General features: G+C 38.6%; 2 protein-coding genes across 3 annotated transcripts in view; one reads left to right on the forward strand and one right to left on the reverse strand.

The window, feature by feature from the left end:
* Nucleotides 1-15424, reverse strand: part of LOC116840845 (flotillin-2) — a 126494-nt gene that overhangs the window by 8118 nt on the left and 102952 nt on the right. The gene's annotated exons all lie outside the window — the stretch shown is intronic.
* On the forward strand, nt 418-14484 carry LOC116840850. Its single transcript, XM_032808121.1, has 11 exons — nt 418-1529; nt 3034-3272; nt 3338-3508; nt 3686-4341; nt 5211-6067; nt 7027-7264; nt 8512-8940; nt 9055-9490; nt 10416-10809; nt 10943-11225; nt 11313-14484. The coding sequence occupies exons 2-11, from the start codon at nt 3077-3079 to the stop codon at nt 11682-11684; spliced, it is 4032 nt and encodes a 1343-aa protein (XP_032664012.1). The 5' UTR covers nt 418-1529; nt 3034-3076; the 3' UTR covers nt 11685-14484.

The following is a 15424-nucleotide window of genomic DNA, read 5'->3' on the forward strand; positions in this document are numbered from 1 at the left end:
TCTTTACCGTAAGGCTACTGCGAGTGACGTCATGAGCTGCCCGCATCGCCGGTGAACGTGAGATGCGTCACGTAACGTACGATCGGTGATTAAAAAAAAACCGTCCGTCCTAATTTTTCCAGCCGCTATCACATTGTAACTAAGGGGATGAGATTTTTATCGCCTAGCGCTTGAAAAAAAATCGCGGACTCATTTCGCGCACTTGCACGAGGCTCACCGCCGAAAATCAAGAGAAACTGAGTATTTTCCTTCCTCTCCTCTGACAAAACAAGTTTTCCGATAATTGTAAAGCGTTTTCTGCCGCGAGCACTCGGACTTCCCTCGGATTATTCTTGCTGGTCGACAACTAGGTCTCCTCACTCTGATGCCGCGCACGTCACTTTCCAGCTGGAGACCGCGTTCCTCGAGGAAGACGGGCGGGGAATAACGGAGAACGGGACAAGGCGCGTGTTGGAGATGGGAGACCGGCTCGCCGGCCTGGACAAAGAGAAATACCCGAAGGAAGAAGAGAGAGGCGAGTCAATGACCGTTATGTGCCGCGATAGCAGGACTAAAGAGCACGGAAATCTATTCGTGTGTGCGGCTTATACGCTATTTCAATGAGACACCGGTCCTGTGGATGACAGTACGCAGGTAGTTAAGGTAGGAGCAAGGCCACGGTCAGTGTTACACTGTGTTACAAATAATATCATTCATTGCCGGCTCTTAGGTCTTGACTCGCGATTTCTTTGGGTTCCCCGACGATGACGCACGGTTTCGCGACGGAAAATATTGTTTGAGTGATCGTTTTTAGTCGCTAAGGTACTCAGCGACTTCAGGAAGCCGTTCAGAGTGCGAGAAATCTGTTTCGATGCTTCAGGGATTTTACAGTGCATCGAGAACGCGTAAGAGAAGAAAGTTAACAGAACTTGAGGAAGAGATAAATATGATTTTCAATAGATCTTCAAAATATATACACTTCCTGTTTAATTCAACCATTAATAGTGAATTAAAGATTACATCGAGAAAAGTGGATAATAAATTAAATTGATGAAGATAAATTATCTTTTGGATAATTCAAAACATTATATAGCATCAGGATACTTCGTGATGCGCTGGAAACTTTTAGAATGCACATTCCTCACCGTGTACCAGGAAATAGACGAACCAGCTTTCCTTTTCAAATCGTTTAGCTCGTGTTAGGTACTCGTTTATTTAACTCAAATTGATACGAGCAATGCTTCATAATTTTCTTCCATTCTTATTTGCAGAATTGATACAGTCTCTTCGCAATTTCTGACGATTATTTGTCTGGAGATTAGAAAATATTAAAAGTAAAGACATTTACCGGATTCGTTGCCGGTTTTTAGGTCTTGACTCGCGATTTCTTTGAGTTTCCCGGCAATGACGCACGGCGATGACAATGGAAATAATTACTTTTTCGAGTGATCGTTTTTAGTCGCTGAGGTACTCAGCGACTTCAGGAAGACGTTCAGAATGCGAGCAGTCTGCTTTGATGCTTCAGGACTTTTACATTGCATCGAGAACGCGTGAGTTATATTAATAAGTTTCTTAGTGTACACTATCCTAATTTCGGACAACCGAAATATTCGATACGTCTTGTTTGTATTAGTTTGTAATTTACCAATCTATCGCGCTGCTAAATTTTTACACTGAATTAATTGACACTCTTCTCCGCGACAAATTGAAGAGCTTTCGGGGAACATCGATCCGGCGCGCTGTGCGTGAGAGAAGTAAGTTAACAGAACTTGAGAGAGAGATAAAACGGTTTTCAATAGATTTTCAAGATATATACATCTCTTATTTAATTCAACCATTAATAGTGAATATGTAAAGAGAGGATTAAATATGTAAAGAGAGTGAACAAGATTGAAAAGGAAATGCTTTATATATTTACAATATTCCTCTAAGATTTCTATCTAAACCAGACTATTGTAGGAAATTGCAGTCGGACTATAATCGACAAGCAGCATTTAGGTTTGTTCATTTTCGAGGACCTCTACTGCAATAAATTAGAGTGAAACAAGTATACTTTTTTTTTCATTATTGCACTAGTGTGCAGTTACAATCGTATCAAAGTCTTTTTAACGCAGAAATGTTATTTCTTTCCCGCATTTTGACATGCTTTTATTTCGGTATTCATCGTCAGTACAAGGAAACGTACAAGTGAAATACGTTACGAACCGACCTCAACGTACAGTTCAAGCACGAGATATATCGTGAGCTGATGTACTAACAGCTGAAAGTTTCACGAGCAATTGATATTCTCTTCACATTAAAATTGCGCAAACCACGGATGCCACGTGGGTGTCTTCTTGGCGATTTCTATATAATGGCCAGCGGACTATCGAGTTAACTTTTGACAGTACAGTGCGCCGGATCGATGATTCCCCGGAAGCTTTTCAATTTGTCGCGGAGAAGAGTGTCAATTAATTCAGCGTAAAAATTTAGCAGCGCGATAGATTGGTAAATTACAAACTAATACAAACAAGACGTATCGAATATCTCAGTTGTCCGAAATCAGGATAGTGCATACTAAGAAACTTATTCGGTTGAATTAAACAATATTTCTTGTTTAAATCATTTTTTACTGAATTTGTTATTTTTGTGTATTTAATTGTAAATTTATTGTATATTTGTTTATTTGTTTAATTGTTTATTTAATTGTAAATTGTGTATTTAATTGAAAAAGTATATTACTAGAAAGAAGTGAAATGTTACACTAAGCAAAATTTTTGTTTGTATTTATTTGTTACAATGAAATTTGTTTGCTGCAAAGACAAACTCGTCTATCTCACCGCATTTCAAATAATTGTGCTTGAATTAAATACCGTTTAGTTGAAAATCGCAAGTTGTGAGTATTATTAAATTTTGCAATTGAGCTTATATGTTGCATCAACTAAAACATTTGTTTGCTCATATTCAAACAAGAGATTTAGTTGATTCAATTAAATATTGGTTCATTTGATCAAATAGGTTTTCCAGTGTGGCATATAATAAGATAATCGTTTCCAATTTGCACATGTGCTCTAGATTCTACGCCGAAGAGGAAGCTTGAGAACTTGAGAAAGTTAAAATGGGTATCGAGAGCGTTCTGGTAGGGGGTTTAACCTCGGCCTCCACCGGGCTCTCTTGGTTCTTCCCGGTTCTCGCCGCGGCACTCGTCTACTTCCACTACGAAGTTCTAGACAATGAAGCGCCGCCGATCAACGTGCCGTCGGAAGTGCTGTTACACTCGTACGATTTCATAGTAATAGGCGGAGGCTCGGCAGGTACGCCCGCATGAAACTTTCCCTATTGACGACACTTTGACACACACTTGTCTTCCTCTACTCAGGCGCCGTGGTAGCGAATCGTCTGTCCGAGATCGAGAACTGGAACGTGCTGTTGTTGGAAGCTGGCGGTGACGAGACGGAGATTTCCGATGTGCCTTTGCTCGCTGGCTACCTTCAGCTCAGCCAATTGGACTGGCAATACAAGACAGAGCCGCAGTCCGGTGCCTGCCTAGGTGTCTGTCACAGTGATTTTTTTACCTGACTTGCTATTACGTTAAATTATAAAATTTTATTATATTATAATTTATCATTATTTACAATTACGACAGTGTGATGCAGAGATTATGGGTGACGAACACGGAGAGCAAAGTAGTAGGTAATATTGTTATCATGAGTTTTATCCTTTTCAGCGATGATAAATAACCAGTGCAACTGGCCAAGGGGCAAAGTGATCGGAGGCTCGTCGGTCTTGAATTATATGCTTTACTTGCGTGGGAATAAACGAGATTACGATTTGTGGGAACAGCAGGGCAATCCCGGTTGGGGATCGCAGCAAGTCCTGCACTACTTCAAAAAGTCTGAAGACAACAAAAATCCATATCTGGTAGGCACGTCGTATCACGCAGAGGGCGGACACTTGACAGTGCAGGAGGCACCTTGGCATACACCTCTAGCGGCGGCTTTCGTCCAAGCCGGACAAGAGATGGGCTACGAGAATCGCGACATCAACGGCGAGTGTCAGACTGGCTTTATGATCGCACAGGGCACCATCAGGCGCGGCAGCCGTTGTTCAACCGCGAAGGCCTTTCTCAGGCCGGTACGGCTCAGGAAGAACCTGCACGTAGCGTTACAAGCGCACGCAACCAAGGTGTTGGTGCATCCCAAGTCCAAGCGCGTTTACGGCGTGGAGTTCGTCAGGGACGGCAAGATGTTTCGTATACGCGCAAATAAGGAAGTGATCATATCCGGCGGTACGATAAACTCGCCTCAGTTGTTGATGTTATCCGGAATCGGGCCGAAGAAGCATCTGCAAGAACTCGGGATCCCCGTGATCCAGGATTCTAATGTGAGCGTGCGAGTTTTAGGATTCTCATTCTCTCTAGTCAGTATCAATATCAACATATTTCCTTCAGCTTGCATAACCAAGAAGGGGATTTGATTTACAATTATATTCCTTAACCACACACATCGATCCATTCCTTATTTCTACCTATCTAGTATCTTTATAGTTACATTGCCTCTCTCTAATTGACTTTACAATATCGTTCTCGTTAAAAGATGTCCTTATAATGTCCTTTTACAACCTTCTTAATCTTAACCATTATTTTACTTATACCTTCTTTCCTATCTGTTATTTTTAATTAAACTTTTCTATTTCATTCAACAAGTACCATGTTGTCCTCATAACAACAACATTCCAACTCTGTTCTCTTCCCTTCAACTGCATACACTTATCTTTTTTTTCTTTTTTCTTCCTATTCAACTAAAGATAGAATTGTTCTCTTTACTTTCTCTTCATTCTCTTTTCCCGCAATTTTCATTCATATCTTATTAGTTTCACTACTTTACTCTATACTTCGTATTAACTTTATAAAGTGATTCATCTGCCTTTTTTTCACTTCTTACATATCTCCTTCAACTTACATCGCCAAGAAGGATATCTTTCTATATTTTTCCTCTTATTTTTTGTTCATTTGCACAGTAATTTTGTCTCACTAGTTTTTGTGTCATCTTTTTCCCGTATATCTTTATTCTATTTCCTTCTCTCATCCGATAACGAAATCTTTCTTCATTTCTTCTCCTCTTCTTCCTTCATTCTTTGTGTACTTCTGTCTTCTATTATCAGCTATTATACATTTCTATCCATAAGTTTCTCTGCATTGTCATACTAATGTAAGCTTGTTTGCATTACCTACACTACCTTTCTGCTTCTAGGTTGGTCATAATCTTCAAGATCACATAAGCTTAGGCGGACTCACGTTTATGGTGAATCAAGAGATCTCCATGGTGCAGAAGCGTCTGGAGAATCCTCAGACGGTGATACAGTACGCCGTTATGGGCGATGGGCCCCTGACGGTGTTGGGTGGCGTCGAGGGTCTCGCTTTCGTCAATACTAAATACGCGAACACGTCGCTGGACTTTCCTGATATCGAATTACACTTCATCTCCGGTTCGACCAATTCGGACGGTGGCACACAGCTGCGTAAGGTGCACGGACTCACGAAGCAGTTCTACGACAGTGTCTATGGACCGATCAACGACATGGATACGTGGAGCATACTTCCCATGCTGCTGCGGCCTAAAAGTCGCGGTGTCATCAAGCTGCGCAGCAAGAACCCGTTTGACCATCCTCTTATCTATCCAAACTACTTCAAGGAGCCCGAGGATATAGCCACGTTGGTCGAAGGGGTGAAGATCAGCGTGGCTTTGAGTAGAACAGCCGCCTTCCGACGATTCGGTAGTGAGCTGAACTCGAAACAGTTTCCAGGATGCAAGCATATTCTCATGTACACCGATGCTTACTGGGAATGTATGATCAGATATTACAGTGCCACGGTTTATCACCCCGTTGGGACGTGCAAAATGGGTCCTTACTGGGATCCCGATGCAGTGGTAGACCCGCAGCTCAGAGTGTATGGCGTGGCCGGGTTGCGCGTGATCGACGCCTCGATCATGCCGAATATCGTGAGCGGAAACACGAATGTGCCTACCATTATGATTGGTGAAAAAGGTGCCGACATGATAAAGGAGTATTGGTTGAAGCGGAAGCACGGGCCCGAATTTAGTGAACGATAATTAACAGCGCGTGATCAACTGCGATACACGAAAGACGACACGTGTAGAATAACCAGAGTGATAATGTTACCGATACGTTATGAAAGGACTTTGAACTTTGACTTTAAACCAGATGATCTCGCGAGCTTTTCAGATACAACCGGAAGTGTCAGAATGTACATATATATGTATAAGTTTTCGTACTTATAATGTGACACAATAAATTATTTACATTATATTTCGCGATAGATATTGATTAGAGATAGATATTGTTTTCTAAGAGATAATGGAATATAATAAGAAAAATGAGGATTTGGGCAAAAATAAAATTGCCGTTTAGAAACATATTTAAAAACCGAACAAAGAACTCAAAAAAATTAAATTTAAAAAATATATATAAAAGGGCTAATTTGAGTTCAAGCACAGATGTAATAGTGCTATTATATCATATAGATAAAGCCTTCTTTATGTTAGGAAATAGATTCATTCCACCCGCGTTTACAGTTTACAATCGAAATTGGAGGTGACAAATTTAATTTTTTAGACACGACTCTTTTAATACAGAATAACACTATTATTTTCGACTGGTATTATATACCTACGTTTTCTGATTGATACCTGAACTTTTTATCTTTCCACCCTTCTCAACACAAAATTGGGACTATTTATGCTTCAGTTGATAGGATGTTTTATCTTAGTCATCCTTCATTTCATAAGAAAAATCTGGATTTCATCATTTTGACGCTTATTAATAATAATTATCCAATTGACTTAATTTTTAAAATTATTAAACGTAGATTAAATACTCTGATTGTGAGACGTGAACTGGATGTTGAGAATGAAAAATCAAATTTGACTGTTTCTGCTATAAATAAGAAAAAATTCTTTATTATACCGTTTTTTGGTATGATTTCGCACAGCTGACAAAGATTTTCAAAAATGATAGTACTAGTATTGCTTATTCTTGCGCTAACAGATTATTGGGATTGATACAAGTGCATAAAGACGGGCTTCCTCTTGGTTACCATAATAACGTTGTTTATAAGTTGGAATGCGGTAATTGTGAGGCTACATATGTTGGACAAACCAGCAGAAGACTCTCCACACGTATTGCCGAGTATAGGAGAATCCCAAAGAATTTACTAAGGAAACTGACGGTTGTACAGGAATACCGAATCAAGGAGGATCACGATTTTGACTGGGAACATGTCAAGGTTTTGCATGAAAAACGTTTTTACTTGAAACGCCTGATTGCAGAGATGATTTACATTAAATTCCAAAGGCATGGATTGAATTCACAGAAGGACACAGAGTATCTGGGCGACAGCTACTGCGGCTTATTATGATAGTCTCTCGTTTTTGTTTTCCTTCTCTTCCACGCTGTTTACCGCTTCGATATCTTATGCTAATGTATATAAATTTGTTATTATTCGTATTGCTCTGACTTGGTGACATTCGCGTCGACAAGAACGTTTCACATTTCTATAGTAGCTTACTTTTATTTGAGGTAATTTATAATTTAAATATTTATTTTTATATATTGATATTACAATTCTTACTTATTTTTATTTTTTTGGGATTTTTTAATGTTTAAAGTTATGACAGACACATCATAATTTTTGGATCAAATTATCTACTGTAAAATTACTGTTTTCTTAACGTTTTTGTTGATTGTAATGTCAAGAAGAACATTGAGATCTGTTTGTTTCGCCCGAGTCACGATACCATCGTTTTGTAATACTTTCTGTACAATCCTTGAGTAATTTTATTTTATTGTAATTATCACTGAAAAGGGTTCACGATTGAGCCGAAACGTTTGATGATTTATGTTATATTCAATAAAGGATTTCTCTGTTTCCTAACATAAGGAAGGCTTTATCTATATTATATAATAGCACTGTTACGTCTGTGCTTAAACTCAAATTAGCCCTTTTATATATATTTTTTAAACAAAATTGCCGATTTTTACGATTTGTTTTATTGGAAGTCAGTTTTGTACGACTATTTGTTATTGCATCAATTTCAATTTCACTGAATATCAGCCGAAGCACGCGAGTTTAAGAAATCATATCTGCGTGAATTATACGTAAACAGTTGATTTTTTAATTAAACAACGTTAAATGGTGAAAAACCGGACGGTTCAACATGCATTCAAAGGATTTCTTTTTTTTTTTTTAATGGAAATAATAAGTTGACCGTTAACGTTAAATGCACGTATGAGCATTTCTGAAGAAATTAAAAATGCTGACACACGAACATGAAAACGCATAGCTTGGCCTGTTTTAATATTTCACGTGCGTTGCATCAATATATAAAAGGTGCGTGCAATGTGACAACAGTAGCAGTATGTGAAACCGTCGACTTGAAATGAACTTTCTGACAAAAAAGAAAGAGTTTCGTCTGAATGACGGTAACGTTCTTCGAGAGGAAATTCAGTTTAGTTAATCGTGCGATTTGAAAGTCGAGACGGCTAGAAGTCTCAAATTCGGCAATGGCTCGCCTGACTGTGGCACGTATGCTGTCCTCGTTCCGGACGGAGCGGCTCTTCGTCGCGACGTTATGGTACCTCATCGTCCATCTACGTCCGGACATCCTCGACGAGCAGAACCGTGTGCAATCGGTGCCGACGCGGGACTTGCTGACCGAATACGATTACGTGATAGTCGGCGGAGGATCGGCCGGGTCTGTGTTGGCTAGTCGCTTGTCGGAGGACCAAGATTCCACCGTGCTGTTGCTCGAAGCCGGCGTCGACGAAATAGTCTTGGTTGACATGCCGTTGACTATGCCGATTCTGCAGCGCACGTTTCTAGACTGGGCCTTCCAAGCGGAACCGTCGTCCAACTACTGCTTGGCGATGCGGAATCATCAGTGCAGATGTCCACGTGGCAAGGTACTTTAGGCGAGGGTTTGTATCTCGTTCGCTCGTACATCACTTTTCAGTCACACGTGTGTGACAAAATATCACAGATACGTCCAAGCTAAACCATAACGATCGATTCTCAAGGTGCTAGGTGGTACCAGCGTGCTAAACGCGATGCTTTACGTTCGCGGTAACAAAAGGGATTACGATTCCTGGGCAGCACTCGGTAACACCGGATGGGATTATGAGAGTGTTCTGCCGTATTTCAAGCTGTCCGAAGACGCCAGAGTTAAGGACCTCCATGACTCGCCGTACCATCAAAGGGGCGGATACTTGACGGTAGAACATTTCAAACATGTTCCACCGGTTATCGACTACATCGTTCGTTCCGGCAAGGAGTTGGGATACGAGATACGCGATATAAACGGGGAAAATCAAACTGGATTCACGTACTCCTATGGTACCATAAGGAACGGACTGCGATGTAGCACCGCCAAGGCTTTCATCCGACCTGCCTCGAAGAGGAAGAATCTACACGTCAGCTTGGAATCGTTGGTGGAAAAGATCCTCGTGAGAAATGGTTTGGATTCTATCATGCTTTTAGCTTCCTAGTTTAGGAAATGATTTGATATTAACTCTATCGAGAGAGAGAGAGAGATTGATTGATATTAATTCTAATTCTCTTATCCTGTCTATTTCATAGAAATGTTGATATTCGAGTGCGTGCGTGTGTGTACTAAAATATAAATATTTAATTTTTAACGAACAACGAGCGACGGCTAAAAACTTTTTATTGTGACTCAGGACGGTCAATTCTATAATATATATCAATATACAAGGTGTCTCACACTCTCCTCCGGGCATTTTGTGGGGACGTAGAATGGGTTGATGTGAACATAAAAGTCCTGTACCGTTTTGCGATATTCGCAATAATTATCGAGATATTAATTGTAGAAAATTTGTGAATGATCATGCAGGATATGGTAAATGAGTTATAGTAGCGACGACTGCCGTCGTGTACTTTTATTTTAGGTCAAATTGAACAAAAAAGTCCTCTACCATTTCGCAAATAATTTCATAGATTTTTAATTATTAATTAAAGAAAATGAGTGCATTATCACGCAAAATCGTGCAATAATCTTCTTTAATTAATAATTAAAAATCTATGTGATTATTTGGAAAATAGTAGAGGACTTTTTTGTTCAATTTGACCTAAAGTATACACGACAGCAGTCGTCGCTATTATAACTCATTTACCATATCCTGCATGATCATTCACAAATTTTCTACAATTAATATCTCGATAATTATTGCGAATATCGCAAAACGGTATAGGATTTTTACGTTCAACCTGTTCTACGTCCCCACAAAATGTCCGGAGGAGAGTGTGAGACACCCTGTATATCAATATCGTTGGAAGTTGGTCCCCTATTCGGCATTTTTATCAAAACAATTCTCTAATTAAAATAAGCTACTTCAAAGTATCTTTCTATTTATATTTGCAGATGGCATATCGAAAATAGCGTATGGGGTGCAATTTCGCAGAAGTATGAGACGTTTTGTAGTTCATGCGAGACGCGAGATTATTCTATCCGCGGGTGTGATACAATCGCCGCAGTTGCTGTTGCTGTCGGGCATCGGACCGCGGAATCATCTCGAAGAAATGAAGATCCCCGTCGTACATCACGCAGCTGGCGTAGGAAAGAATCTTCAAGATCACGTGGGGATCGAGTTACTTTACATGGTCGATCCTCCGCCCGATATCCCGGATCCGGATGACTTCACCTTGAGACTATATCGACTCGCGTCGACGGATACTCTGCAGCAAATGATAGAGAATAATTCCGGCCCGCTCTACATGGGTCTCATTGGCGCGGGAATGGCATTCATTAACACCAAGTAAGCGAGACTTTCCTAAATTCAAGTTTCGGCTTAACTATCTTTACATTAAGATCTTTGTATCAAGATCAGAAAGAATTTAATCGAGTCAGATCAGATCAACTATTGATTACATCAATCAATTGCGATGCAGATATGCGAACGAAACGTCCGATTTCCCAGACATTCAGCTACTCTTCTCAGGCGCCTCGGGTTTGTCAGACTCCGGAATTGGCGTCTTACGTGATGAAGACATCGAGCCGCGCATCATCACTGACTTCTACAACAATATGACAGACAACCAGACTTTCGAGTTTCACGTGATTCTCCTTAGACCACATAGCAGAGGACACATCAAGCTCAAATCTAATGATCCCGATAAGGCTCCCGAAATAGTTCTCAATTACTTCGACGATCCTCGCGATCTACAAGTTCTGGTATGCCACATTACACGTGCTCTCACACCACCAACGTGTGAAATCATACGCAAGGAAATAGGAACTAATGAATTACGTTGATTTTAGGTGGAGGGCGTGAGATTTGTGGAGAGAGTGAGTTGCACTCAAGTCATGCGGGAGATAAACGCGCGACCTAATCCTAACATGGTTCAAGGTTGCTCGCAGTACGACAGCTCCTCGGACGAATACTGGGCGTGCTATGCACGTCACTTGACAGCATCGATTTACCATCTGAGCGGCACTTGCAAGATGGGCCCGATTAGCGACAGTCAGGCCGTAGTCGATGCCAGATTAAGGGTGCACGGTGTCACGGGATTGCGAGTGGTCGACGCATCGATAATGCCGACTATCGTCTCTGGTAATACTAACGTACCGGTGATTATGATCGCAGAGAAGGCGTCGGATATGATAAAGAAGGATTGGTTGAATGTGGCTTGATCCTAGCGTCTTCGCTCGTCCCGGAATAAATATGCGCCTGGTATAAAATTCTAGCTTTGCCTTTACTAGATTTCGTATTTTCAGATGTGAAACACGCTTGTTATTATGCTTAATGAATACCGCTCTAGATTGATAATTCACTGATAATCTCCGACTTTTGACATACATTGATCGCTCGACCAAACGAATCTAAGATAAGTAACTGAATATGTTAATCGAGAATTGTGTTAGCAATTACATAATAAGGTAAATAATTGCATATGCTAATCGAGTATTAAGTATTATATAATAGTTACATAGTAATAACAGTTTTCTATGCAGCTTAAGTAAAATGCCTATTAACACAACTACTAACACATTAATAACGCAATAGCTGTGCAATTCATTTTCTCCACGTAAGATCAACGTAATTCATTAGTCTCTATTTATTTGCGTATAATTTTACGCATCTTGTGTATGATTTTGGTGGTGTGAAAGCTCGTGTGATGTGGCATACTAGAACTTGTAGATCGCGAGGATCGTCGAAGTAATTGGTGGCTATTTCGGGAGCCTTATCGGGATCGTTCGGGATTTGAGCTCGATGTGTCCTCTGCTATGTGATTTAAGAAGAATCACGTGAAACTCGAAAGTCTGCTTGTCTGTCATATTGGGCGCATTCAGTAGAAAAAGCGCTCAGTGAGCAATCAACGATTATTGGTTCTTGCTATTAGATCCCTAAATCTAGACCAATTACATTGACAAATTACTCAACTGTTGTGCAACTGTTGAGTCTACTGAATGCAGCCATTGTTGTAGAACTCAGTGATGATGCGTGGCTCGATGTCTTCGTCACGTAAGACGCCAATTCCGGAGTCTGACCCGAGGCGCCTGAGAAGAGTAGCTGAATGTTTGGGAAATCAGGCGTTTCGTTCGCGTATATGCATCGCAATTGATTGATGTGACTAGTAGTTGACATGCCATTAATATAATTATTAACACAACTCTCGATTAGCATATGCAATTATTCACGTTAAATTCGTTTAGCTGAACGATTGATGTATGTTAAAAATCGAAGGTTATTAGCGAGTTATCAATCTAAAGCAGTATCCATTAAGTATAATATATATGAATCGCAGAAAAGTCTTTTTCGTAGACACATATAATTATTATAATATCTAATACGCATTGACTTAGGAATGGAGTGAAAGTAGCCTCGAAAACTAATCTATGATTAGTGTTATATCCTGCGCGGACTTTGTGTAATTTTAACGCGTCCCAGCAGTCGTTCCGTAAAAAAGACCATAAAAACTATTTTAATTTTCCAAAAACTTACACATATACGACGGTCTTCTTTACTGATGTTGTTACAAAACAGTATGTTATTTATTTATATATATATATGTGTGTGTGTGTGTGTGTGTATTACTTATTATTTATCAATCTTCTTCAAGAAAAGCACATAAATATCTTTAGCACCTCTTGGCCATGGTCTTTTTTGAATTTGCGTATCATCAACTTCAATCTAAATATTAGAACTTTCCTCTCTATATATATTTGTATAATGATCATTATCGATACTTGATCCATATGAAATATAGCATTCATGACTTTATAAAACTGGCCAGCTATTAATACTTTAGTTGTTGGAACGGCGCATAAATTAATTGTATGTATTTTTACTAATTTACTATCCTATAATAGAAATAATATACGTATAACAATTATTTTTTGAGTCTAAATTCATTTTTAAGTAACATGTTATTTTCTGCACAATGTTCACATGTGATTAATTAAACGATTGCTACCAATATGTAACATTTATCAAATCTTGAAATTTGTAACTTCTCTCCTTAAAATTGTTAATAGGAATTGAAATAATTATATTATTATTTGTAGTATATTTTGTATTATCGCAAGATTTGCATCGACTTATAATATTTACCTTATAAATTATAATACCTCCAATAAATTTCTTATAATCATATTATGTACAAAGAACTAAGAAATAAGAAGAGCTAAGAGCTAAGAAGAGCTAAGAGTAAGAAATTCATATGCATCTCGTTTTTTATTATTGGAAAAATACTCTCGTAAATATTGCCGTATCGCATATATATTCAGTTTAGTGAGTCCATTTTCATATTGATGCGCTAATTTACTTAAAACATTTAGTTTTTCAGAAATAAATAATTGTTTTATGAATACTATATTTTTATTGTATTTACGTCTATACTATATGACTAAACTGTAATCCTAATATCTCGGACTAAAACTGAAATCCCACGATAAAGGAAAGATACATGTGACGAACAGGAATAGAAAATATTGATGAAACAATAGACTTTAAACATGTATTTCACCTTTCGAGATAGACAATATAATAAATAATTCTCTTAAATAATTTTCTTTCGAATTACGTCAGAACAATCACAAACGGGAAGAACTCTTTGTTAGATGTAATCTAAAATCTAAAATTTTCATTGAACCATCACTTTTGATCCAACGCCTTCGCTCTAGATAAAGAAATTCAGTTCTCTGACCTAAAGTAAGACCAACGGCGTACGTCGCGATTAGCGTAAAAAAACTTGTAATTTTTTACTTGTGCCACGTAGGTACATACGGATCTCGCAAGCGCGAGCGTGACAGTTGCGCTCACGAGCATATCTGTAATATCTTCAAAATCTCATGCGATAAATTACTAAAACAATATTTTTAAACCAGAGAGCTCGCACATTTAATCATTTAAAATCTAACTCAAGAATCTGAGCTCATAAAATGATAACCCATTGTTAAACACAATAAAAACAAAACTTTTATAATTTTACTAATATTCAATCTAAGATACCGCCAAACTTAGCACTAAGATATCTTTTTTTATTTTCCTCACTTCGCCCTCATTATTCCTAACAAATCCAATAATTGTTTATTGCCGAAAACTCCTAGTCTCCGGACCTATTCAGTTCCCCAGAAATTTTAAAAAGGCACTACTTCTTTTTCATCTTCCGGACGCTCAAGAACTATATTTAACTCCAGTTCATTTCTTTTCGATTTTGTCGCGTATTCTATATTAGTAAATTCATCATTTTTCGTGGCTCGATTATTACCTAGCAAATTCACTTAATACGCGAATTAAGCGAGTTTATAAAGCGAGAGAGGTTCAACATTCATCGCAGCCATTCCTAGCCGCACCAGCAATCTTTACTTACATAATTCGTTTACAGGGGCCAACACCAATAAGTATCTTTTACAATTATCAAACCAATTCATTCGTTTGTCTTTTTTCCCTTTGCTATGTATTCGCTATTTTAACAAGAAGGATCATTTAGTCTTGAGAAATATCACCAAAATAGCCCCTTCGTGTAACTTCTCTACAGCCTCGCATCCACACATATATACCCATGCATATACTCTTACATACGACAGAATGATAGTATATTTTTGTAAATTCTTATTATTTTTCTTTTTCTCTTGCGACATCATAACAGTAAACCTTTGTAAATTCTATTATTATTTTTCTTCTTTTCTTTTTCTCTTCAACTGACGTGATCTCATTCATCATTTTTTGTTTTAAATAAAAGAAATATATATATTATCTCGCAGAGTAAAACTTCATCAATCATTTTTCATTGAACCACCACTTTTGATCCAACGCCTTCGCTCTAGATAAATAAATTTAGTTCTCTGACCTAAAGTAAGACCAACGGCGTACGTCGCGATCAGCGTAAAAAAACTTGTAATTTTTTACTTGTGCCACGTAGGTACAT

The sequence above is a fragment of the Odontomachus brunneus genome, unplaced genomic scaffold, assembly GCF_010583005.1.
Source record: "Odontomachus brunneus isolate Ranch 3 - 2012 unplaced genomic scaffold, Obru_v1 Obru_scaffold_012, whole genome shotgun sequence".
Taxonomy (NCBI): domain Eukaryota; kingdom Metazoa; phylum Arthropoda; class Insecta; order Hymenoptera; family Formicidae; genus Odontomachus; species Odontomachus brunneus.